This window comes from Protomyctophum parallelum (assembly GCF_964188405.1).
Source record: "Protomyctophum parallelum genome assembly, chromosome: 20".
Taxonomy (NCBI): Eukaryota; Metazoa; Chordata; class Actinopteri; order Myctophiformes; family Myctophidae; genus Protomyctophum; species Protomyctophum parallelum.
The window spans coordinates 22223942-22250400 of record NC_139718.1 but is presented as its reverse complement, the minus strand read 5'-3'; the positions used below and the strand labels follow the sequence as shown (position 1 = coordinate 22250400).

The following is a 26459-nucleotide window of genomic DNA, read 5'->3' as shown; positions in this document are numbered from 1 at the left end:
GTCTCCACACTAATTTGGTGCACAGTTGAATCTGAGTTCAGCACTGGCAGAGAATCTCATTTGCTGCCCCCACAACCCAAAAGAAATGCAGATTTGCATTAATCAATATATGGCCATTTCTGGAAAGAAAACACTGAGAATTGTGGATCCATGCCATGGAAGTCTTTCATCTCTGTTCTAGCATATTCTAAACTGTGGAAGAGGTACTCCTACTCATTACTGTAAGCATTTAGCTGACAGTGACATACAAGTGCAAGAGCAAAGTAAATGAAACCTATAACAAATGACAGGGTAAATGGTCAGTGGTTACCTAAGTAGAGTGCAAACTAGAAAAACCTACTTCAGCGAAACAAAGTATCTAGGATAACAAAACAACTGTATACACAACATGCTATGTGATCAGGTGTAATCTGTAATCTCAATAACATGTCAAATGGCAGAAAAAGGGGAGTAAGTCTGCAGTACTCATAACATAGTTTGGGATCAGACACTAAGATGCTTATAGAGTTGGCCAAGTTGTTAAGGGAAGGTCTGGGCATTCCTGTATGAGCTACTCCTCAAACAATTTGTAGATGATAATATTTGTCAGTCTGTGAAAGATGATGGATAGCATTATCAAAGCTGAGCTAGAGCAATAACTGTAAGGCCCTATAGGAAAAAGAAGCTCAGCTCATTAAGTGTCTGAAGTGTAACATTTAACGGATACATCAGTGACTGTCTACATAACATAATACAATTACACTGGCTTTTGACACAAACAGCAGTGGCTTACCTTGACAGTAACCACAGTTTCCCATTATTTATTTGAAATATCTGATTAAAGACTTTCCTTGGAGACAAATCACAATGGCAAACTAAAAGGCTTTGGTGAAAAACAACACCTTAATGGGTGGGTAACCTAACCTACCCTTTTAGCAAAGTGATTCAGATTGGACTAATTTATGCCTTGGGGAGCGTAAACCAGGTGTAGGTTACTGCTCAATAGTATCTCGAGAAGCACTTCCACCCAGATGCTTTTGCATGACTTATTTAAACACCAAAAAGGACTCTTAACCACTTAAAACCTATATACTTTGAAAATAACTGATCTACAAGCTCACAATGGGTTGTAAGCTTGTAGATATGCACTGTATTTTGCATAATATTAACCTAATACACTCGCCAAATGTTGGCCTATTTTTGCAGAAGATAGATGTTCCTCTATCTTGACATGCCCAAAATCTGGAAGCAAGGGTTCATGTAATTAACTTCTAAAGACTGATAACAGGCCGGCACTGTGGAAGCCCTGCTACAGGGGAAGAGGGGCAGTATCGTTAAAACAAGACAGCCGTGCTATTTTCAGGTTGCCGTGCTGGCTGTGGTGGGGCAGTGAGGGGAGGGGAGGGCATGAGGTTTTAAATATTTGATGCATTACTATTTTAGCATTAATATTAAACCAATCAAAACATGCAATATTAACTAGCTCTATTTTTAACCCTAGTGGCACCAGAGTGGTTTGAATGTCGAAATCAAGCTGCGCCAGGACTGGCAGACAGTGTCCGAGGGGAGGGGGGTGAAAGAGGTAAACATTAAACAACAAGGACAGTAAACCTGGAGGAGGAAACCAGAGATGGAGCTGTCTGCACTGGAAGTACAGCGGAATCACATTGTGTTCCCGCTCCTTTTCCTGTGTCTGTCTAATCTGTCTGTTCTTAATAAAAAACTGTCAACGATGCATTCTCTGGAAGGATGGCAGTTCTCTCCATCATACTGTATGGCTTTCCCTATCCTACAGTGGAGAAAGCAAATAAATGTCTTCTAAGCAGATGGATTTCATTGCAGTGTGGGTGTGGCTGAGCAGGGATCTGAGGTCCTGTGTTTGATGCAGTGACACAGGGGGCAGCCAGATAAATCAAGGTCAACACACGTGTTGGGATATTACCTCCAACCAATAACGTCTTTATTGCTTCTCAGAGGCCTTGGTGGAGGTTCCCATTAATCTCTAATGTTATTGTTATTTCTATAGAAATACTGAATGGGCTAAAGAAAGATGGCACTGCATCTTCAGAGTGTGCATGATTTAATGTGTGGTTGTGTGTGTGTGTGTGTGTGTGTGACTGTGTTACTGTGTGTGTGTGTGTGTGTGTGTGTGTGTGTGTGTGTGTGTGTGTTACTGTGTGTGTGTGTGTGTGTGTGTGTGTGTGCGTGCGTGTATGTGCGCCTTGCACGTGTTAGAAAGAGTCAGAGAGAAATACAGAGTATAGAGAGAGGAAGAGAAATGAATAGCCTTTATCATTACATCTTGCAATTAGATAGCTTATCTCATCCGGCAATGGCAAACTAAAAGGCTGTGGCTCAGATTTATTTTCAGCAAAATAATCAGCACACGCGCAGCTATCTTAAAGGATGATTTGCTCCCAGCAATTTAAACCAAGAGACAGATGAAATCAGAGCGATGCCAACCTAACACGGCTGCTACAGACAGAGAGGCTGTGTCCAACCAATCACCGCAAATCTAAGATAACCCGTCACCATGGTGGGAGGCAAGGGAAGAAAAGCACAGTCAGGTCACGTGCGCAGCGGGGAAGAAGCTCCACCTGGAAACACAGCTGGCTAATGGCCTGTGAGCAATACCCAAAAAGTGCTGACATAAGCCGCGTGCGATGACTGAACAAGTGTGTGTGTGTGTGTGTGCAAGCATGCATGCTTCCGTCCATATGACCTCCTTCCATCCCACCAAATGTACAGCAGAGGTTTTCAACTTTTCTTTTTTTTGCCCAAGGAACACCAATGGACAAATCACACAAAAAATATACATGTATTCATATCTCTGCCAAGTAGCCTATAAAACGTGTTATCACTCTTATTACTCTGTAAACATTTACTAATGCCAAATAAAAGGTTTTACACACCATTTGGGAATCACTATTCTATGGAATGTGTGCATATTTGCGTATGATAGCATGGGAGTGGCCTGCCTGCTTACCTCCAGCTGAGTGAATATCTTCTTGATGTGGCGGTAACAGCCCTCAGCGATGTCCATGTCCTCTTCATAGGATCGACCCCTGAACACAGGCTGGGGTGCGTTGGAGAAATACTTGCGAAAGGGGAAGTGAGCGGCCACTGCATCCGTCTCCACCTCCTTGCTCTGCTTGGGCTTGACCTTGCTCATGTACTCTTCCCAACGGGATATCACCTGCAAGTGGGCGGGAGCAGGATAAACACACCATAAGCCTACTGTAGATCCACCATTACCCCTGAGAACATCACATGAAAAGATACAGAAAAGCCGACAGGGGACTTAATTGGTGTTACAAATGTGCACTGCCATCTGCTTGAAAGGACAATTATGGCCAACAAGCCAAACCTATTTCCATCTATACAGTCTCAATCAATCCGTTACAAACAGTACAACATATTCCATGTACCAGCAACCCTACAACTTCAGTGGTCACATAGCAGAGCCTCAAATACCAAGGACTCAATCGAAATGGACAGAGACAGTGTTGACTATAAGCGCTACAAAAACATAAAATGAACTAGATAAAGTGCCCCTCGGCTCGAGATTAGCTGGTAACAGACGGACGGACGCACATACAATCCTACAAACTTTGAAAGCCAATGTTAGCCAATTATGATGGAATATGAAATATTGGACAGATCCGTCTTGAACACATGACTATAGAGATACTGTGTAACAATTTTGGGGATTTTTGGACAGAATCTGGAGGAGTAATATCAAGAAATATGTTTTACAAAAGTCAGCCTCCTGGTGGCGCTATAAGAGGCCGTTCTGAATAATCTGTGGCAGAGGTTCATCGTTGGCATCCAGGGAGTGTGTGTGCAAAATTTGGCATCGACCGGGTTAACGGTACTGGAGATTAGCTGGTAACAGACGGACGGACACACACACACACACACACACACACACACACAGACAGACTCACACACGGACGGAGTGCAAAACATACTCTCTCCCAATGCCTTCAACCTGGTGGAGAGAATAAGGAATGTGTGTGGCAAGTGGCAACAATTATCATCCTGTATAAATATCTCCACTGTGTATTTCGGCTATTCGTTCCGTTCATGATTAGACTGGCTAGACGTCACTAGGTGGACAGCCACTTCTGTTCATTAAGAACCTGCAGGTTATTACATAAGCTGGACTGCTGAAGATGACAGCTACACCTTCAGCTCGGCTTTGTTGCAGACATCTATTTTTGGGGCACTTCTAATGATGCATGGGGATGCGGCAAGTAATTGTCTGTGGTGCGATTTTTTCGTGGAGCCCGCCGCCCGGGAGGAGGGCGATAATTAGGTGACAGGAATAAACAGAGGGATATTATCTGGGTATTTGCTGTCAAGGCAATATGAGCAGTGAACCCCGGGAATGGAAAATTCAATACTGTCTGGGTTTGATCGGCATACATTTTTAGTCCACTGAAACTCTTGTGCCGTCAAAGGGCAGTCTGGCATGTAGTCGCAGTATTCTTGTTCTAGTTTCTAAACTTGGAACATGCTTGAACATATTAATTCTGTTGTGAAAATGTAAATGTTCATTACTTCTTCAACTGTGCAAGTCCGGTGATGTTTCAATGACTACATAAAGGCAAACAAATGCAACATATCAACAAAGTAAAGCCAGTAATGGAAAAAGGACCATGTATAATATGAATGAAGCTTTGAATAAAGTATGAAATGTATTGACAGCAGTATAGTCCTTTAACAATGTCCAGAAACGGTTTCAACTTTCCAGGTACAGTATATCAATGGCCCGGGCCTGGAGAGCTGACGGTGAGGGCATTACACCTACTTTATCCCATTAAAGGGGAATTCCATAAATAAATAAAAAATAATTACAGCCAGCAATGGGTAGAACGCTCCCAAAAAATGTAGTCTCTGTGACATTTAGGGGCCACAATCTGCATTCAAAGATTTTCCTAGAAGCTTTGTCATTGACAATCGACCAATGACAAAGCTTCTAGGAAAATCTTTGAATGCAGATTGCGGCCCCTAGATGTGTCACAGAGACTAAATATTTTGGGGACGTTTTACCCATTGCTGGCTGTCTGAATACAAAAAAGGACAGACAACAGAATGAACAGATACATGACAACAAATGCAGAACAAAACAACAAACACCAGTACTCAACATCAGAGGCGTCTGGGAAAAATGTGAGGACCTGTGCGAACATTAATTAATTAATTAATGAATTAATGTTTATTTTGGCATTCAATTTGCAAGTATTAACTAATTGAAATTAACACCCCGAAATGTAGCCCAAGAATAGGCTATAAGAAAGCCTTTTATAAATTATACTATTGGTATTTCACACAGGTGTTGCCAAATAACTAATTATCTTGCCAGTCAGTTGCATATGACATATCTAGGTCATATCAATTTAATCAACAGAGGCTGCAGAGCAGTGCTGCTTCTCACTCTGCACACACTGACTGACCAGCTAAAGTTTATGCCTACTTTAAACCATAATATGACAAACCTTGGATTAATTCTTCTGAAAACGAGCAGCAAGGTAAGTAATTCACACATTCAGGCGGGCGTTGGGTGTTATTGGATGCACTGCGAACGACAGCAGTGTGTGTAGCTGACTGCTGACCACTGCACTAAACATTATGGCAGGCGTGTGGCGAGAGAGAGAGAGAATCCGCCGTTCCCACTTCAGAGAACAGAGAATTGACAAATATATAAATCACTCGGATGTTACTCACAATTAAACTTGATAATCCCGTCTAGATCAGTTTTAGCGCAGGACCACCACGTAGTGCGCTACTTGATAGATGACGCAGACACGCAATGTCAGTGAGACTAAATGTGAAATATAATCATGTAAGCAAAACTAGATTTTAGGACGCACACGCATTGTCAGTGAGTAGGCCTACTAATGTGAAATATATAAACATGTAAGCAAAATTATAAATATTAGGTCTGACATGTAAAGTGATTGTTAACATTTATAAGCCTATTAAAAAGAGGCGCGAGGCCCTGTGCGACGGCACAGTCTGCACTACCCAAAAAGCGGCCCAACATTCATGTTGTATGCTAATGAAAGTAGCATAAAGCAAAGTAGGTTAGAAACGGTTGTCAGACTATTAATTTTTTTGATTGTTCATACACACATAACCTTTATTTTTTCTTTTCTTTCACATCAGCATGTATGATTTTTAGACTCAATTATTATTTTTACCACTAATCTCCCCAATCAGAGTTCAATGAATGTGAGTTTAAATGAATGTAGAATTATGTGCAGGATGTAATTTGCATACAGATGTGAGTGGACTTAATTTAACTGTAAACCTTTTTTTATACATTTAAATTTAAAAGAAAAATCATCTCTCTCTCTCATACATAGTCTGGATTTTCGGTGGCTAGGCGACCACCGAACTACAACATGACGTTACGAGCCGTGGTGAAGAGCAAACCACCGCCACCGCTCCAGCCCTTCTCTCTGTTTTTACTCACCACCGCTCAACGTTATTTCAGCTCTGGTGGTCACCTCACCACCGAAAATCCAGACCATGAATAGGCCTTAAGGTTGCCTACCCCTTATAGCGTTTTCTCGCCATCAGTCGATTAACTATATGAGTGAAACCGGCGGGATCATTTGTTTATTTTTGGAACACAGTTCTTATTTGACACAATGTAAAAAATGAAAAATAAAGTCTATGGGAATTCAGAATGGGGGCGGGGAAAAAAAACACGACCCAGGTATATGTATAAATTAAAACACGACCCAGGTATATTTATAAATGACGTCAGTCTTCGGTGCTCTATAGTGTCCGTCTGCAATGTATGGAGAAGTTGCATCCAGTACAGTGAAATATGCTTTGTCTAAGAGAACTGTATTGGTACTGGTTGGGTCCCGGAGGATTCTTCTGTATATTTAATGTACGTTGACCAATGGGGTGAAGCGGAGCAGCTGTTGTCGGGCAGAGAGGACTAGACCTCCGAGGTCCATCTCCTGATCTCTGCTATTAGATCTCCTCTCGGTATGGAAACCTCCTCTCTGGTGGAAACGGTGCGCAGTTTGACCTCAGCTCCTGTTCTCCCAGGATGGCCACTAGGGGGACCCCTGTCACCTCTGCATACTGCAGCTGGTTCAACATCTTGGGGCTCTTTTTGTACATGGTCTCTGTCTTGATGCCGGCGTTCCAGAGCTCGGCTGTGAGCTTCAGCCTCTCCTCCAGAAGGTTCTTCTGCGCCGAGGCCACCATGACCTGGGTCTCTGTGGTCCGCACGTCTCCCTTGGCCTTGGCCTCCATGATGGAGAAGATCCTCTCGATGCCGATGCGGACGCCCACGCAGGGCACCTTCCTGCCCTTGGGGTCGAACATGCCCACCAGGCCGTCGTAGCGGCCGCCTCCGGCCACGCTGCCCACGCTGCTCGCCGCCTCTGCGCCGTTCTGAGCAGCGCCGTCCTCCGCGGCGGGGGGCGTGGCGGCCTGCTGGCTCAGTATGGCCTCGTAGATGACGCCTGTGTAGTAGTCCAGACCTCTGGCCAGGCTGAGGTCAAACACCACCTTGTCTGTGACCTGGAACAGTTCCAGGTAGCTGAACAGCTGACTCATGTCCTTGAGGCCGGCGACCGCCGCAGGGCTCTGGCTCATTTTAGGGTCCTGGAGGAGACGCTCTGCCAGGTCCATACCAACCTGCATGCTCACATACTCCCCGATCTGGTCCGCGATGTCCTCCGACAGCCCCTTCTCTTTGACCATCTCCTCCTTCACCTCGTCCCAGGACATCTTGTCCAACTTGTCAACCGTTGAACAGATGGTTCGGAATTTGTCATCTGGCACGCCACACACTGCAAACATCCCGTCCAGAATGTGCCGGTCGTTCACCTTGATGCGGAAGTCTCCCAGGTCCAATTCACTGAGGATTTCATGAACGATCTTCAGACACTCTGCATCGGGGATCATGGGATCATACTGACCTGCGATGTCAAAATCGCATTGATAGAACTCCCTGTAGAGGCCCCTGGTCATGGCTGGGTTGTCCCGGCGGTAGACCTTGGCGATGTGATAGCGCTTGATGTTGGTCACCTTGTTCATGGCGAGGTAGCGAGCAAAAGGCACGGTGAGGTCATATCTGAGGGACAGAAGCTCTCCTCCTTGGTCCTTGAGGTCGTAGATGAGTTTCGAGTCCTCGCCATGCTTGCCCGCCAATGTCTCCTTCAACTCAAAGACGGGCGTGTCGATGGTCTCGGCGCCGTGGCGTTTGAAGCAGCCGATGATGGTGTTGAACACCATCTCCCTGATGGCCATCTGCTTGGGCGTGTAGTCCCTCGTCCCCTTTGGTGTTTTAAGGACAAACTGGTGTTTGCCATCATCACCTCCAAGCTGGGCCTTCAGCTGCAGCAACTTGGCTACTTCCTCGTCAATCTGATTCACAGTCATCCCGACGATGGAGCGCAGAAATGGGGCACGCAGTCCAGAGTGACGCCCCAGAAAACAGCCACACGCACGGAGCGAGGGCAAGCCCAGTGCATACATCCCAACAAAAACAAAAAAATTAAAATAGTTGAATGGTTGTACAGATCAGGAGGAGCCCATCCAATTATCCATCACATCAGTGCAGCCATTGTTGTCCAGGGCCAACCAAGGCATCCCATTGGACCACCAGACAGTCAGTCAGTAGTAGCAGCCATCCAGGAAGGTCCAGACAGGTAAAGCAGGAATAGGCGGTGATGTTGTTAGGACGGAGGGCCAGGCAGGAAGAACAGGAGAAAAGTGGTGAGCGACCCTATCTCTAGGGGCCGGGCAGCATCATCATCATCATCATCACAGCGTGGAAGATAGAACAATGAAACGCACAGGTCAATCAAACCGACAGGCCAAACGAAGCTTAGACAAGACAGATGGATGTCACTGACCCATTCACGCTCTATTTTATACTAGAAGTCATATGACGTCGCCACACACTCTCTCTGAGCTCAATGGTAATAACCACTGACTCTGTATTAGAGGCCTTGGCTGGCTGGCTGGCTGGATGCTTGTCTTTTTCTTTTTTTCTTTTTTTTTTGTCCCACGATTTTGTAACCCATTTTTCACCCCTGTGTCAATCATCCTGTGATGTGATCCTGGGCTCTACACACCCTCCGCCAACCTAGGGAGAGCAACGGACTTAACTCATGCTTCCTTCATGCTTGAGTGTCCAAGTTGCTCCTTTACACCTGACAGGGGGGAGTTTCCCTGGTTTGACGTAGCGCGTGGAAGGAACACGTTATTCCAACCAGTTCCTTTCCCCTCCATCAGGCGTCCCGGCTGGCCAGGGGGAGGCAGTTTAGAGACCAGGATTACTGCATGTTTTTGTGAGGGTACCTACCCTAGGGGACACGGGGAGAACATGCAAACTCCACACAGAAAGGCTCTTTCGCCAACCCCGCCTTCGGGTATGGGCACTGATGACGCGGAGGAGGAAACACGCCGCCAGCACCCACAGCGCCCCGAGCGGGAATCGAACCCAGGACCTTCTAGCTGTTAGGCGACAGCACTACCAACTGTGCCACCGTGCCCCTGGCTGGATGCTTGTCATAATATTACAATGCCAATCGGCTAGATGCTTGTCACGATGCCGCAGCCAGTCGTCCTTATCCATATATGGAGATGCCTCTGTCGTCTCCACTCCATATATGAAGCTCTAGGTCAGCCCGGGGGCCAAATATGAATATTGTATTCTACAATCTACGAGCTCACAATGTGTCGCTTGTAGATTGGCTATTTTCAATGTCAGAAGATGCGTCGCTTCAAACCGTGTTTCGAGTTAAAAAAAAATGGGCGGGAACCCCTCTGTGTTTTAAGCATTATGCTATACTTTAGCTATTGGGAAATAGCAGATCTACAAGCCCACAGCGCGGCACCGAGTGCCGCGCTATGAACTTGTAGGTCCGCCATTTTTGAATGATCGTGAAAATGTAGTGCAAATCTTTAAATGTATATATTTTCAGAGCGAACGTTTTTAACTCAAATCTTTGCTTCTGGGGGGGTCCCTGGAACAACGTATTTTCAGATGGGGCTCGGCGGCCAATTACATATATTTTTGGGGGTCCTTGACATGAAAATGTATGAGAACGACTGACACAGAAACACGGGTCCCCCAAGAAAACGGTCAGGACTCAGGAGACACTTTGTAGAATCGTCCTCAGGTCTAAAAAGGGTTAAGTCGGGGCACACACATGCACATCCACCCCTGCTCTTTGCTCGCCTTTTCTGCCTTTAGAAAACCGGTTAACATGAAAAAGCTAATGCTACAAGCTAACACACACACTTCCTCTCCTCTGGTATATTTCTGAGTGGAGCCCCTGATTGTATATTTAAGTTATTTGAGTTTGAGATGTCAAAACTCCAGCCAGCGTTTGTGAGATGGCGGCGCTGCCTATTTTCTTACCTGGTAGAGATAGAAGTGTCCAGCAGTTTCACAGGTGTAAGAAACATCTCCCGGCACATCTAAGCTCTCCTGTAGTCTCCCCACTTCTCTGAGCAGCTCCAGTCTTCTGGCCAGGACATAGTTGACTCTGCCGTACCTGGACACACAAAAACACAGCACACTTAGTGTGTTCTTATGTAGAAACATACAACACAGTGGAGAGGAAAGTTGAGCAGTTTGCCAACACTAGTTTGCCACCACTTACCTTCTACATGCGTGTTCCTAACGTCCAACACAAATCTCAATGAACTACATACTGTATGTAGTTCATTGTAACAGCAGACCTAAAAACAACTTGCACAATATATGTCGGCATGATGGCTGATTTCTCAGAAAAAAATAGTGCACCTAGATACATCATTTTAAGCCAGCTGAATCTAATTTCTGAGACTTAAGTCTGTTTGTCAGCGCTTTGAAGTGCCTTAAATGTAGATCACCCAATTTCTTCATTTTGAAGGACCTACATGCATTCTGTCCAAGAAATGTACCTAGGGAGTACCATGGGGCACTGGTGTCATGAGATATTTCAAATTGAAGTAACAATTACAAAAGAAAGTGCTCTACTCACAGTTCATATCTCCATCCTACAGCATGCAAATTTGGAAGTCAATCATAGCCAATTGGAATGGAATAAAATAACTGACTGATAAATCTTGATAGTTATAGACCAAAACGTTAAGTGGCCTCTTATAGCAGCTAGGAAAGATTAGTCATGATTTGTGACATTTTGTGGAAAATGGGCCTCTTCCGCAAACTTTGAAAGCTAATTGAAACATCTGACATATCCATCTTGATCACTTGACTACAGAGATCATGTGTACCGATGTATGCGAGTATTGGACAAAATATGTAGGAGTAGTAGCAGCAGCAGTAACGGAAAATCTTGTCAGGCGGAAATGGGTGTGTATGGGGAGTTGCGACATCAGCCAAGGTATGACCAAGGGTTCAAGAGTTATAGGGCTTGTTACTGGTTCTTCCATGGCCTACTTACTGGTAGTGTGCTTGCAAAGTTTCACACCAATCGTCACAGTGGGGCCAGAGATGAGCTGTTTATAGACAAACTAACAAACCGGGACCAGGCCGAAAACATCATCTCCCAGCTTTCGGCTGTCTGGCCTGGCGGAGATGAGATTATAAGAAGCCCTGTTGTTCACTTTAAGAGCTGAGCTTCATATCACACTGCTTTGACAGGAAATGCTGTCAATAGAACTGAAGACTCAGCCTAAAAAGTTTTAAACAGGGAGAGTTTTCACCTCAAAATATGTTATTCGATATTTAGATGCCAGTGATTTGTAGGCAATGAGACAGGCCACACACCTACACATGGGGTCCAAGGTAGGGTGGCATGGTAATACTGGAGGTAAGCTCTATTTATAGACCCTCTGCAAAGCTCCTCAGTCAGCAGATGACTCAAACACAATCCCACTGTCCTGCCTGCCTGCCTGGTCGGGATAAAATTAAATAAAATAGTGAATGACCTTGTTTCACAGAATGTGAAACTGTGATGCACAGAAAGCCTCGTCATTTATAATACATCAACTGTAACTATATTTAATTGTGTTTCTAATATAATAAACCAGATCTTGACAAACTGTCACAAAAAAGGCATTGATATGACATCAAAAAAGGTGTCATCTCAAGGAAAATATTGTATAGCAATACTCGTTTGTGCAGACATACTGAGATGAAAGTAGGTGCAGCAGGGAAAAGAGAGATATTGTTAATTACTGTATTAGAATCAGTGGGGAAATATAGTTCCTTCCAGCCTTACAATTTCCATCCCGTATAAATAGAAATCTGGAGAGAGTCAAGAGAACTAAATAACATGTGTTATTTAGTTCTCTTGACTCCCCCCGTTCGAGTCAAAATAAAAACCAACGAAGAAGAAGGGGGGGGGAAGTCCTGCCTCGTTGTCTGGGCCAGCCAATGGCCAGATGGGCCCAAACGGATCTACAAAGATGGCGACTTACAGTTCAAGGACTGACAGGCTTCATTTTACATCCATATAAGACCCGGAGAACGCTTTGTCCATATCTTTTACAGTCTATGGGTCGCACACATCTGCCTGGGTGACGGCAGACTGCTGGGCGAGTGCTGGCGCTTTGGCATGGGGGGGGGGGGGTCATATCAACATATGGAATGAATCATGTACTGGCCATATATGGAGCGTGTCTTGAATGTAAAGGGTTTGATGAGGTCAGATCAACATATGGAATGTCAGAACAGGTCAGCTCCATACATGGAGATTTAAGGGTGGCGGCGGGGGCAGTATCTTGAGTGTACAGGGTTTGATGAGGTCTGGCCATATATGTGCAGGGCCTTGCATGATTTCCTGTGCCATCGGTGTATGAATGTGTGTGAATGGCTGTGGGTGAATGCACAATCTATGTAAAGTGTTTCAGATAAAGGCGCTAGATAAATGCACTATTTACCACCCAAAATAAATAAACAAGGTCTGGGTACACAGGCTAGTGCTATAGAAACAGTCCTAAAAACATTCCTAGCATCCTTATTCTGTGCAAAAAAGCAGACCTACAAAAGGCTATTTTTGGTGAAGATATTTAGTGTAGATAGAAAACAGGAGGATCGAGGCCTAGTATAGAGCCTTTGGGAATATTGTCTCATCTCTGTCTCACTAGCGAGGGCCGAGTCACTGTCCCTCAAGGCAGACTATAATGCACAAACATACACACAGTGCAAGGTGCTACCTTGCACTGTGTTCTTGTTTGAGAGTTGTTCGATTTGATTTGATTTATTAGACATCAAGGTTAAAAGAAAAACACATGTTACACACTTCTCACAGATAGTCAAGGATAAACACACAATAAAGTCAGTGACTTATTTCCATTGTGGTCCTTGGTCTGAGACAAACAAAACAAAACAAAACAAAACATAACATAAAACAGGCATTACAACAATAAATAACAGTCGAGAACTATAATGCTAAATACCGATTAGGCCATAAATAAAATAACTGACTGATAATAAATACTAAATAGACCATGCTATTCTGCAATGTTTTCTAAAAGCCATACATGCTTTGACCCCTTGTTTGAAAAGAAGATTGCTGATGCCCTTTATTGCCAGGGGTGCCAAGTTCCACTTTATTAAAATTAAAATGAGCATTATTAAAATGAGAATTTTCCATTTCAGTTTTGAACATGGGCAAGTACGTACAGGTCTGGAATGCAGACTCTGGTTCTGTGGGAAAGAATTTCGCCAATCTTCTTGCTATGTTCTGCCACTCATGGACTTTGTACAAAAGCAGTCTTCATGTATTTTTTGTGCACACCATCCATACAGTCCAGTAGAAGAGCAAGGTTGCACAGTAGTATACTGTGACATTTTCCATCCAACAATAAGTTTGAGTTGGAAGCAATAAAATCACTATTCATAAAGAGACCCATCGCAGCAGTTCTGCCTGTCCAGTTCAGCAGCATAGGGAAGAAAGGTCTGCAGAGACTTAGGCTCAATCCCAATTCCTCCCTTCGTCCTGGCCCTTAGCCCTTGCCCTTGCTTATGCGCGTTCACGTGAGGGGGAAGGGTTATCTCAATTGTCTTTGGAGCGAGGGGTAGGGCCAAGGGTTAGGGCTAGAATCCCCTTCGTTTGAAGGGATATCTCGACGGGACTTCAAACGGAGCAACATCACTGAGGGGCAGTGAGGGCTGAAAGGCGGACGAGGTAAGAAGCCTTTTATGTCCTTTATTATGGAAAAATATTATAATAACCAATATTATTTGAATGTATTAACAATCTGCATCGCCAAAAATATCGCAATCTCTAGCAAAGGTTAACGTTACCTCACGTGAACTAACGATATGATACGGCGTTGCATTCATACAACGTTACCCATTCATTTGGCGCCGCATCGGCGCTTTATTCTTTTTTATTTATCGCCGGTGCGCCGGTGATACAACACGGATGCAAGCTAGATTATTAGCAGGCATCAGTCAGACCCCCCAGACCACGATATGTCAACATTCTGCAGTTTTGGAGCTCTTAAAAGCCGTGAAATAGCCTACTGTACCTACATAACGCTGTCACTGCATAACGTTGGCTACTCGCGCTGCAGTGATAGCTATGGTTTTATCATGACCAATGTTAAGCTAATCCCCACAAGTTGCAAAACTTACATAACTAATTAGCAATGGTGTTGTTTTTTTCCCCAGGCAAACCAGCTACAGAACAGATTGCAAGCTGCCGTGCAGACTATACATTGGATGGAGATGAATCACGATGGCATTTTCATTGATAGAAAATTACTCTGTTCTTAATGATATTAAAAACAATGAACAGTGACCACAGCCCCTTCTTTCTATACTGTAAATTGTTTTTCCTTTTTCTAACCCTGTATATATATCTGTACCCATGCTATACAAACAATAATCAATTAATCAGGTACAACTGTTGAGCAGGTGTCAGAATGAGCTATATCTAGCTGAATTACATACATGGGCTACCAACATGAGACAAAATTACAATATATTTATTTCATCATAACCACAGCAATGTTATATTTACGTTCCATCTCTACATCTTAAATCAAATGGAAAGTAGTTTCCAAAGTGGGTTATGGGCTAAATGATAGTTTGTACACTCTCAGAGTTAATTAACATTGATTTTACAATATAAATTGGGGGTCCTAGAGACAGAAATGCCATCAAAGTTTGGGGACCACTGGCCTGTAGTGAGCTTGCAGATCAGCTATTTTCTGAGAACAGGTTGTATATCAATATCTACAAGGGACGTTCAATATTTAGGGACGTTCCAATTCCTAGGGGGATGATTTATCTCCCTACCCCTTGACACTCATTATGTAGGGACAAGGGGAAGGGGCAAGGGCTGAGGGGTAGGGTTAAAAAAGGAATTGGGAAAGGGCCTAAGCATTTAGAAAGTTGAATCAACTACATTTTAAGTATCAGTAGTCAATCAAGTTAATTCATATTTTATTTCAGATAGGTCAGTGTAGAGAGACAACCATGGCCAGAGAGCAGAGAGACATACAAGAGAAGAGCAGGGTCTGATTTGAACATTTGCACGTACATCTCCACCAGGGGACATCTCCACCAGGCCGAAGGCGTGGACGACACTATGTTTTTCTCGCTGCCCGGTCCAAACACGCAAATTGGTATACACAGCATCTCTATAGTCATGTGATCAAAATGGATCTGTCTCATTTTTCATATTAAAACTAAAACAAGGTCGGGGTTTCGGGTCTTCCAACATCATACCCCTCACTCAGGTGGCCCAGCCGGGGTGATCAAGTCCCGACTTACATCCCAGTAGCTACCATCGATCAGTCCTATTAGGGAAAAACCAGGGCCACACAATCCGTTCCTCTGGAACTACTCTGCAAGGCACTTCATTCAGGAGTGGTGGATTCTCGAGCCGCAATGGTTCTGCAGGCTCCACCTGGCCCATGGTGGTACCACAGGCTCCGCTTGCGGCTTGAATGGCCCTCCTAAAGGCCTCACTGTGGGTTTGTTGGGCTTCTTCTCACGGAAGACACAGGCTGGGGTGCCAACCCATACTGCTCCCGGGTGCCATTCCAACTGCCACCCGTCTCTCCGGTGGTAACCAGACTATTCCTGGTTGTCACGTAGTCTATGAGTTACTATAAATAGAATACATCGCATGGATGCACCTGGGACGTATTCCTCAGTGATGTATCCCAAGGAAAACCAGGGCCACACAATCCTTACATCCTGATTGCACAAGATTAGCTTCCAAAGTTTGCAGAAGTTTGAAGTTTTGAACAAAAAGTGTGCAATTGCTGCGACACGTTGCACACACATACTTTGCACACACATTCCCACTAGGCCAAGGAAGAAATGACACCCTTTTTTCAAATCAGCCTCATGGTGGCGCTATAACAGGCCGATTTGCATTTTTACCTATAGCTAGACCAATTGGCATGAAACTTTGTACACAAACAAAAAACCTCCATAATTTTTCACATTGGTCTTTTATAGCGTCACCAGCGCTATCCAGACCCGATAAGAACATACCAAAAATACAATATTCATGAATTTTCCTGGTTTTCTATGACCAAATTTCGACTGCCTGGTCGGCCCACCACTTGTTCTGGGAGATTAATCTCTCAAATAGTCCAGTAAAACTGGGCTAAGGGCTGCTCTTGCTCACTCAGGCCAATGTTGAGAGGGTAATTCAGGCAGGAATGGGGGGTGACTGCAGGCTCTGCAGGGAGAGATACACTGGGAGGGCTGCGATGCCTAATGAAGCTAAACCAGACATATGGACCATCGTAGGGGTATCGAGTGGCCCCTGTCACTGTGTTGGCTCAGACCAATTATGTGCAGGGCAGCTGGATTGCTTTTATGTACAGTATTTGTGTGGTCAGCCTTTGGTGCAACCGACTTTGTAGTGCAGATGCGAAGAGTGTAAATCTGTAACCGTGTAATGTATATTCACAGTGAATGAAACCCTTATGCATGCACACAATGATGTATGCGCTTTAGTTGAAAGTTCACACTTTTCCCCCTACATTTCCATGTTTGTTCACAAGCATGTGTGTGCAATGAATGCACGTGTGCGTGCGTGTGTACAACACATCCATCTGTTCCCTGCTGTCCTCACCTGCTGAAGTCTTTCTCCGTCTCCAGTGCCTCCTCTCCGTGTCCCAGACGCAGGAGGTGGCGTTCGTCAATGTCCAGAGCCATGATCTTCTCAAATAGCTGGTTCAGAGCCTGGTGGAACACAAACAGCGTGAAGAAGGGCTCAGGCACATAATTTGTTTTATTTTATATCATGTTCTATTTTGAGGGTCTCCTATATACAGCTTTTGTCCCCACACGTCTCAAGATTTGCCTTTGAAAATGAAAGGGGAATTCAGGTCAAAATTCCGCTAAATATGACATAAATTAAACATCAAAAAATTAAACGTCCATTGACATTGAAGGGAAAATGTACGTCATATCTAAACGAGCAAATCAGCTAACCAATCACAGGCAACAGGCATTCTGATTGGCCAGTATGAGATGCTGATCCATGATGATGTATAATAAGAGAACCCCTCACTTCACGCGGGCGTGATTTATTTACCTCTATACCTCTTTTTCCTTGTGGAACAGTTTTGCCACTGTTGGAACGCAGTAGAGAAGTATTGTGAGTGAATGGGTGTTTAGCATCCTTTGAGGCATGATTGTATCCTTGTACACATTCCATGAGAATAAGACTTTCAGTAATTACATTCAACCATATATTCTCCCCTTCAGCGGTGGATTCGTCGGGCAGGCTGCCATCAGTGCAAAATAGCAGCAGATTAGTTTATGATTAAATACTGAGAGCAGAACACAGGGGTCACAGGGGACCTTGGATGTACATATTTCCTCCATAATTCGGACATGGCTTTTTCACCTGATTAATGGGCACCTCTGGGGCGGAGAGGAATTCTCAATAGAAAGCTTCACTGTTATTTTTCACTGTTTTTCACTGGCCTAATGAGAAACTTTGAACAGATGAGTGTGTGTGGTTTATGTGTGTGTGTGTGTGTGTGTGTGTGTGTGTGTGTGTGTGTGTGTGTGTGTGTGTGCACATTAATTTAACAATACTTTACCTGGTTTGAGTGTGTGACGATGAGGGTCCTCTGCTCAGGGAAATTGTGATAGAGGTTGGAGATGATCTGGACAGCAACATCTGTCTTTCCTGTTCCTGGCGGTCCCACAACCTTGAGAGAGAGAGCAGAGAATCACAGTTAGCAGTTAAGTCACGTTGAAAAAAATGCCCTTGAATCAGGGATAGCTTTGCAGTTGTGACAGTGAGGTCCATGTGCCTGTCAGAATGGGCTAGCCCAGCTCCCTGTTGCTAGTGCCACATGGGCAGTGGTGGAAAGTATCTTTTACTTAAGTACATTTACTTGTACTTGAGTCAAAATGTTAGTACTTTTACTTCTATTCCATTACATCGCAGAGGCAACTATTGTACTTTTACTCCACTACAATTATTTGAAAACTTTTAGATTTTGATTATTATTGCAAAACACAAGAGCTCTACTGTATTTATATACTTTTCGGGCATTTGTAAAAAGCCGATCTACTAGCTCACAATGCGTAAGGGCAGCACGATTATTCGACATAGCGACTTTTTTATTTGGACGATGTCAAAAAAGTGAAAATCGACAAATAGTTTTTCACTTTAACTAGTGAATTTACGGTAAATCCATATCACACTCGCCCGCGGGCGGCTACCTTAGTAACTTCCTCCTCCCTCTTCCTACCGCGCAGGGACAAAACCTGAAAGAAAGGAGCATTAACATGTCTGCCACGGGGAGCGATAGGAACGAGGATTTTGTTGCTAAAAAAGGCAAGACAAAGTCTGTTGTCTGGAAAAGGTTCGGCTTCTTCCCCGGTGTAAAAGTTGTAAAAAGTCGGTGCCTGTGAGAGACGCGAGGCAACACGAGTAACTTGTTCCAGCACCTGGAAGATAAACACAAGCCTAGTGCCGAATGGGAAGGCCTCATTCACATTATAAGACGGCAAGACGCACGCAAGAGACACTTGTCTTCTTCGTGTCCTGTGTCTTCTGTGTCCCCCCCATGCAACAAGGTTGTGTCATCAAACCACGTGACTCCCATTGGAAATGCATTGCGAGCTGTGCAACACACAGAAGACACAGGACACAAGGGTCTCTTGTGTGTGTCGTAGGTGTGAATGAGGCCGAAGAGTGCAAAGCATTGCGGGCTGCTGCTGCACAACAGAAGCTTATCAACACTGTGTCCCAACCTACTGTCCCTTAAAACTGTTTATTTTGTATTGAGGAGCCATGTTTCTCTCACTGTCGGTGTACGTCGCCTCGGCTAAGTGAACTCTTACTTATGCTTCGCCGTATGACATGTTGCATACTAAAAATAGCTGATCTGCAAGCTCACAATGAGCACGACACAGAACCAGGCAGCAGGGAGGGAGTTATACCAAGGACGACGGTAGCTTCCGAGCACACCTTTTGTGTGTGTTTTGTTATCGGAATACCACCACCCCCGCAGCACACGGGTCGGGTACACAAATTATTCTAATTCACTTCAAAAGATAAATATTCATGAAGCATTTTAGGCCTAGCCAGTGTCATCTCAGGTGAGCATTTGCCTCTAAAATGAGTGACCACAATATAACCTTGCTCCAGTTTACAGAATTACACACAAGAACCTCTGTGGTTTTCGCTAATGCTAAATAGCAGATCTACAAGCTCACCACTCGTCACGAATGCAGCTCGTTGTGAGCTTGTAGATTGGCTATTTTCGGTGGGCCGCACCACCATACGCCAAAGCATAAATGAGGCTCAAGATAGGCAGGCAGAGGGAGAATGTGGCTTGTCTTGGCTGCTAACAACTGTAACACATGCCAGGGAGGGATCAGACAGGCAAGAAGAGCAAGCCACGTATGCCGAGTTGTTTTTACGAGTCTGCTGATAGCCAGTCTGCCATATTTACGCCTGCTAGCTATGTGATAAATAACTCAGAACATAACTGCCAGCTACCAATCAGGAGTGGTGCCACTATCAAACCTGTGCATAATACGCATCCGTGTCTACTCCTGCCAGGACAGCTCCAGTACACAAAAGGACTGAAAGTGTCTGATTACTGAATGTGTATGAGGTTGAACTTCCATAGTCATAGGCTGTGTGCTTTTATTGCAAGTCTGTACATCAATGATCATCATCAAAGTCAATGTTCATTTACATTAGAAAACAGGTTGGTCAAAGTGTTTGTGTGCAAAGTGCCAACGCACAGACGATTCATTTCCTTAGTGCGAGCTCGGATTAATGTTTTATAAGCTCCCAAACATGGTAGTTTATCCCATTCTGAGCAGAAAAAAACACTATTAAACAACAAGTTTGTGCTTGTTTTATAGCTGCAGTTGAAGCCAGCTCAACTTAAATTGTAGTGCTGCAGATTTTGTAGCGGCTAAAATTATCGGATGTCGCTCGCTTTGTATCTTTATGTCACTGGTTTCTATTGAAAATGAATAGTAGCCTGTAGCTTTGCATCTGCCAGTGTGAAGTTATTGACGTCAGTCAGATTGGCTTGAGTGGCTGAAAATCCTATGTATTCCAGCAGTTAGCAGGGGAGATGTGTGTACTGTCATACCAGCCACCACTCACCCAGCATCAACATCATCACACTGCTGGATAGAAACAATGTGTGACTTATGGAGCAAATTGTTGTTCAGTATGGTGTCACTCTGAAAATGCTGCAATTAACTTCATCTTGCTGTTTGACATCCACACAGTCTACAACTCATGGATTTAATACAAGACATTAAAGGGACATTTCACCGCTGGAAGAAACTGCAGTAACTCAATGTTAATAGTATTTGTAGTAGATAACAGTAGCACAATTTTAAATTTGCACCCTATGGCCAAAAAAGAATGTGTGTTTGACTGGGGTTTGACTTGATTGCTGAATTACTACAATGCCCATAATGCTTTGCTTTAGTGATCCTTGTAGAGAGGGGGGAGGCTGCATGGAGGTGTGACTTCGTAGTCCAGGAAGGAAGTGAGACCAAAGGGAGGGAAAAATAAATAAATTATATAATTTTCATTGATATCAAACGATTAGTTGGCCTCTCCTTCTGCACCATACTCCTTGCTCTTTGCGCCTGCGTGTTTATCGTTCACTTCCCTGTATACGGCTCAGAAAGAATGCCTCGTATAAGCTCTCCGTGGTTTTGACCAGATGGATATACTAAGCTCTAATTTCTGACTTCAACATGCCTCTCGTTCAAAATATGAACACGAGGGATTATTCAGCGACTTTATCGTAATGATAGCGAGGTAAGCAAGCAAAAATATTTCTCCCGGTTTTTGTCCGGAACGGAAGGCTTACAGAGTAAAAGCGGCCATATCTGCGCGGCACCCCGAGCTGTTATTTTGAAAGAAATCCTGGCGCTGATTGTGTTAAATATGCATATGCAAATGTGCATTGTGCATATTACTGGAGGATAGATATGATGACGTGACTTATGGAGTAGAGTTTTAACATCTGCTCTGAATTAATGTGACATAAGGTGTATTTACATTTTCAATGTGATATAAAGTATCATCGATTACACAGGATCTGATTTTTTTTTTCAATAAATATTCCAGCAGATGTAGTGCAACATTTATGACACAGTTTTTGTTGAGAAGTGCAAATGTGATTTAAACACAGCTTTATGTTTATTAAAGGATCCCCATTAGAGACACACGAATGAGCCTCTAGTCATCTTGGGGTCTTGTTTTGCTATAATGAACTCAAACATGAATGAAACATGAGAGAATAAACTTCACGTCAATTTCGATGCCAATTATCTGTGGGGTTCATCCTGTAGCCGAGATTTACACTAAACACTTGACTGGTTGAAGTGAGATCAAAGTCAAAAACAAAATTGTGAAAACGTTTTTTTTTCTCTCTTTTTAAATTCCATAAAATGATGGGAACTGAAAAAAAGATCCTAATTCCATGTCTTTTCCCAGATGCTTCATGATAGCAAATATTTGACCATGTTACACACGTTTTCACTAGGTTTTCTTACCATGGTTAGTCCTGGTTGCATGCCAGCTCGAATGGCTTCAATCTGAGTAGGAGTGAACTGGATGGTGTTCCTGTAAGACATACAGCAAAGATTTACATTTACTGTTCCCATGACATTACTATACATCTGATGTTTTTTATGGAGATGTAGCCATGAGAGTTACATATGTGCGTTTATTATCGATGCTTCATACCACAAGCTTTGCTATGATGTTCTCTAAGCCTTCATGAAAGCCAGTTCAGTCAGGGCCTTCCCCAAAGGACTTTTTACCCCCAAGATTTTAACATCAAAGTACAAACAGAATATTATGGATGCTAATTTTCAGAAAAGAGAGCAATTATTTTGTGCTTGTTATTATCTCCACCCGGGAGATCATGTTTTCAACCTGGTCTGTGTGTGCATGTCTGTCCGCAGCTAATCTCGCACACTGATCAGCGTCACACAGCAAGCCAAGGAACAAAATTCTTGAATATATTTCAAATCTGTTCACAACAACCAGGTCTGCTCAAAAAACACGATATGCACATCCAAACATTGTGAAGGCAATGGCATCTCCCCATCTTCCCAGAACGCCTGGTGACATGAGCATAATTGTGGATTATGTTTATTAAGAGCCTTCAGCAAACCCCTGCTAGGAGAACAATATTACGTTTACATATGATCTTAAAAAAAAAGACCCTGGAACTTGACTTTGGCCCTTACCGTTTGGGCTGGTTGTAAGGGTATGGCCCACGGTTTGGGGTGACATGGGGCTCCACAATTAAACATTTGTCGTCCTGTTTTTCTTCTTCCTCATCAGCCTTCCTCTTTTTCCCTTTGTCAGTTTGGTTCTGGATGGGGAATGTAATTCTGGAACCAAAAGCCCAAGGTTGATGGTTAAATAAGGTTTGGACGCAAGAAAAGAAGAAAACGGTATAGGTAAATTGTGATTAATTAGAGAGGATAGCGAGGTAATGCAATTCCTAGCAACAGTATAAAAATAAACAATGCACAATAAACAAAACACTCAATGCTCCTTGAACCTTAATAATAAACCTGAGCTCTGCAATCACATTAAACCTTTGTTGACCCTCACCGGAAAGGCGGTACTTGCAGTTCGCTATTCTGCTCGGTGACCTTGACAGTGTAGCCAGGGAAACAGGAGCGCAAGTGGTCGAGGGTGAGGAAGGTGTCGTTGAAGTCCAGAGTGGAGATCTGATTGGGCATTTTGGAGTAGTGGGCACTGCCTGGGTCACCGTAGCCGAGGATGATGTCGTGGAGCCAATCTGGGACGACACACTCCGTGTTCATCAGGTTTCTGATGGTCTCGAGCACTGCCTGATTTACAGGCAGACAACAAATGGGGACAGATAAAAAAATAAAATACAACATATTTTGAAAAACATATGTAGATCAGCTAGTTTTGCTGAGACACCGGCACGCAACCAAGTTTAAATCAGGCATTAGACTTTCACCATTTGAATTGTTCATTTCAGGTTACATAACTACTAGTCTCTCAAGACAGACTGTTGACTCACATCAACTGGGGTCGCTGTTTTTCCAGATTGCAAAACTACAGACTTTCTGGGGGTAGAAAAAAAAGACTGGATCAGACTGCAATAGCTCTACAGTTTGACTAATGGGGGAATGGGAAGTGTGTGCATCTGTCAATTATATTTTAATGAGCTGCCAACTGTCAAATTCTTAATAGGGAACCTCGTCGGAATTTGATCTCTCATCACAGATGAGGGGAGGAGAAGAATCGTTCTGGATCTGCTATGAGATACAGTTGAGTTTCTTCTTCAAAACAGAAAGAAGCCCTTGTTTCATTTCGAAAACATCTGCCAATCTGGTGGATTTGAAATGACAAATGGAAAATATATCGGCATTTTGAGCTTCACAAACTTAAACTCCAGTTGATATTGAAAATGGAGAACATCCTCCTAACATTAAAACTCCATCTGTCCGCATCCATTTTTCTCTGCACTGCAGTGAGTTGACCAATCATCTGAAATTTCACACGGGCATTTGAGCACTGCTCAATGCATATTTGGCAAATTGGCATATGCACGGAGTGAAGAAGGCACATTTTCTGCCACGGGGTGTGGGATCTGATCGGTCAAGGTCCCATAATCCGTCTAGACAGTGGGACCAGGCTTCAGGCTACATTACACATACACAATGCCAGAAAGAAAGCGGGCTCAATGGTGCCAAGATATGGCACCATACTTTGATACTTTGATTTAAAAGCATGGCAAGCAGCAGACCTAGTATGTGCCTACTGTTGTATATGTAGTCAATAAAGCACAGAAGTGGCCATGGTCCCATAGCTCAAATGGACGGTGGGTCAAAACATGGCTGGCTTTATGGTTGGAGTGTACACCCACACAATGCCAGAGAGAGAAATATGGCTCAATTGTGCAAAGTTGTAATAGCAGTTGCAATCCCAATTCTGCACATATTTGGTGTGCGTGCATCCCTGGATATGGACTAGTTAGACAAATAGCCTAAATGAAAGTAAAATAAAACAAAGCCAATGCATTTAGCCTTTTCATGGCTTGTAAAAAAAACAACCCATGATGGCATGTGGATTAGCAGCTCTTGAAACAAGGATATAGGACGGGGATTTCCTTTTGTCTTATCATGCTCTGCCATCAGGCTCCTGCAAGGCTGCAAGCTGATCCCACTGTATGTAGTATAACTGACGGGCTTGTTGCCAGGGATGGATTCTTGGAGGGAGAGAGAGTAGAGAGGGGAGAGCATTGCAAGGTCACCCAGGGAGGAGTCTGTTTGGGGGGACCGGTGGGAGGGGTGTGGGGGCTTGATCCGGTGGTAATCCCACCAATGCCCTGCCCTGAGCCCTCCAGCTCAAATCACCCAGGGGAGATGCTGGGAGGGCAAGAGCTCATGGCCTGGAGGGGAGGAAGAAGAGGCAGGAAAATATCTAAGTGCGGCTACTTAGATATTTTCCCATCTATCCCGATCCCGCTTGTGATTACTAATGTGTGTGTGCTGGTAACGGTAAACACAAAAGAGGAAGACAGATGTTTGACAGGGTACTATGAGGACAACCAATTTTACAGTCTTATCCCAATATCATGATCCATCTGTGTTTCAGCATCTTGAAAGATGCCATGTGTTTATTGGTGTCTAACGATGGGTGACAGAATGAGCTTCAAGTTGACCTGGGCAATGCCAGCCACTTTGGAAGCAGTGTCTGTCTGTCTGTCTGTCTGTGCAGTTATAAATTAGGGATGTCTCGACCACATATTGTTTCACCCGATCCCATTCCGATCAATTGATTTTGAGTATCTGCCGATACCAATTTTTCCCCAATCCGATATTTATATTTTTATACATACACCATATCACAATAGTACAATATCCAAAATCACAGACAATATCCAGTCTAATATGATACGGGTATCATATTAATACTAGGGATCAATTCCCTTTCCGACAATTTGAAAATGACATGATCGGTCCCGATTTGCGATCACGTGATCAGATCGGGACAATCCTATTAGCAATGACAAGATATCTTTAATCTCTCTGCAGATATTTAACACCTACAATCTAAGATCCTCATATTAAACAGCCCATACCTTGAAGTTATTCTCCTTGGGTTTGAGGTCAGGCCTAAATGGGTTAAACAGCCCATACCTTGAAGTTATTCTCCTTGGGTTTGAATGGGTTAAACAGCCCATACCTTGAAGTTATTCTCCTTGGGTTTGGGTTAAACAGCCCATACCTTGAAGTTATTCTCCTTGGGTTTGGGATTAAACAGCCCATACCTTGAAGTTATTCTCCTTGGGTTTGAATGGGTTAAACAGCCCATACCTTGAAGTTATTCTCCTTGGGTTTGAATGGGTTAAACAGCCCATACCTTGAAGTTATTCTCCTTGGGTTTGAATGGGTTAAACAGCCCATACCTTGACGTTATTCTCCTTGGGTTTGAATGGGTTAAACAGCCCATACCTTGACGTTATTCTCCTTGGGTTTGGGTTAAACAGCCCATACCTTGAAGTTATTCTCCTTGGGTTTGCGCCTCATGATAATGTTGAAGGTCTCATAGGGATCCTCTGTTCTGCTCTGGATGCTGCTGGTCATGTCCTGCTGGTACTGGTTTGGATCCAGCCACATACGGTATGTTCTGGCATCTCCTCGCAGCTTAGGTTTAGGATCGGGTCCTGGGAAATGGTTGAGACATTGAGACAGTTTAGGTATTTTACAATTTAAGCATTTAGCAGATAAGCAGGGTAAACACGAGGTAATGCATCAAATGCATACGAATAGTAATCTAGGATCATGATTCATGGTTAAACCAAGAACATATCATTTGGTGGGTTAGGGTTAGTACTGTATGTGTACAAGATGGGTGCTTCAGAAAACCAGCATTTACTTTACTGTTGAGACCAATTTCTTTATTTGGATCTCCATTAGCTTCCACCAAAGTAGCAAAGCTCTTCCTGGGGTCCACAAAATGGTGGTTCAACCCATTTGAGAAGAAATGTTTTGATCAGATATC

The 26459-nt window shown here is 43.8% G+C and overlaps 2 protein-coding genes across 3 annotated transcripts in view; both read right to left on the bottom strand.

The window, feature by feature from the left end:
• aqr (aquarius intron-binding spliceosomal factor) overlaps positions 1–26459 on the bottom strand; it is an 87076-nt gene that overhangs the window by 25830 nt on the left and 34787 nt on the right. For both annotated transcript variants that reach the window (XM_083792700.1, XM_083792701.1), the window contains exons 20-27: positions 25952–26121; positions 23028–23269; positions 22655–22801; positions 21953–22022; positions 18001–18111; positions 17022–17131; positions 10385–10520; positions 2966–3175 (exon numbers count right to left, since the gene is read on the bottom strand). In XM_083792700.1, coding sequence (XP_083648826.1) covers positions 2966–3175; positions 10385–10520; positions 17022–17131; positions 18001–18111; positions 21953–22022; positions 22655–22801; positions 23028–23269; positions 25952–26121 — 1196 coding nt within the window. The remainder of the gene's footprint in view (positions 1–2965; positions 3176–10384; positions 10521–17021; positions 17132–18000; positions 18112–21952; positions 22023–22654; positions 22802–23027; positions 23270–25951; positions 26122–26459) is intronic.
• LOC310877403 (histidine--tRNA ligase-like) lies at positions 6749–8456 on the bottom strand. Its single transcript, XM_083791235.1, is given in 2 exon segments — positions 6749–7029; positions 7032–8456. Coding segments are annotated over 2 exon segments (1455 nt in total). The 5' UTR covers positions 8395–8456; the 3' UTR covers positions 6749–6937.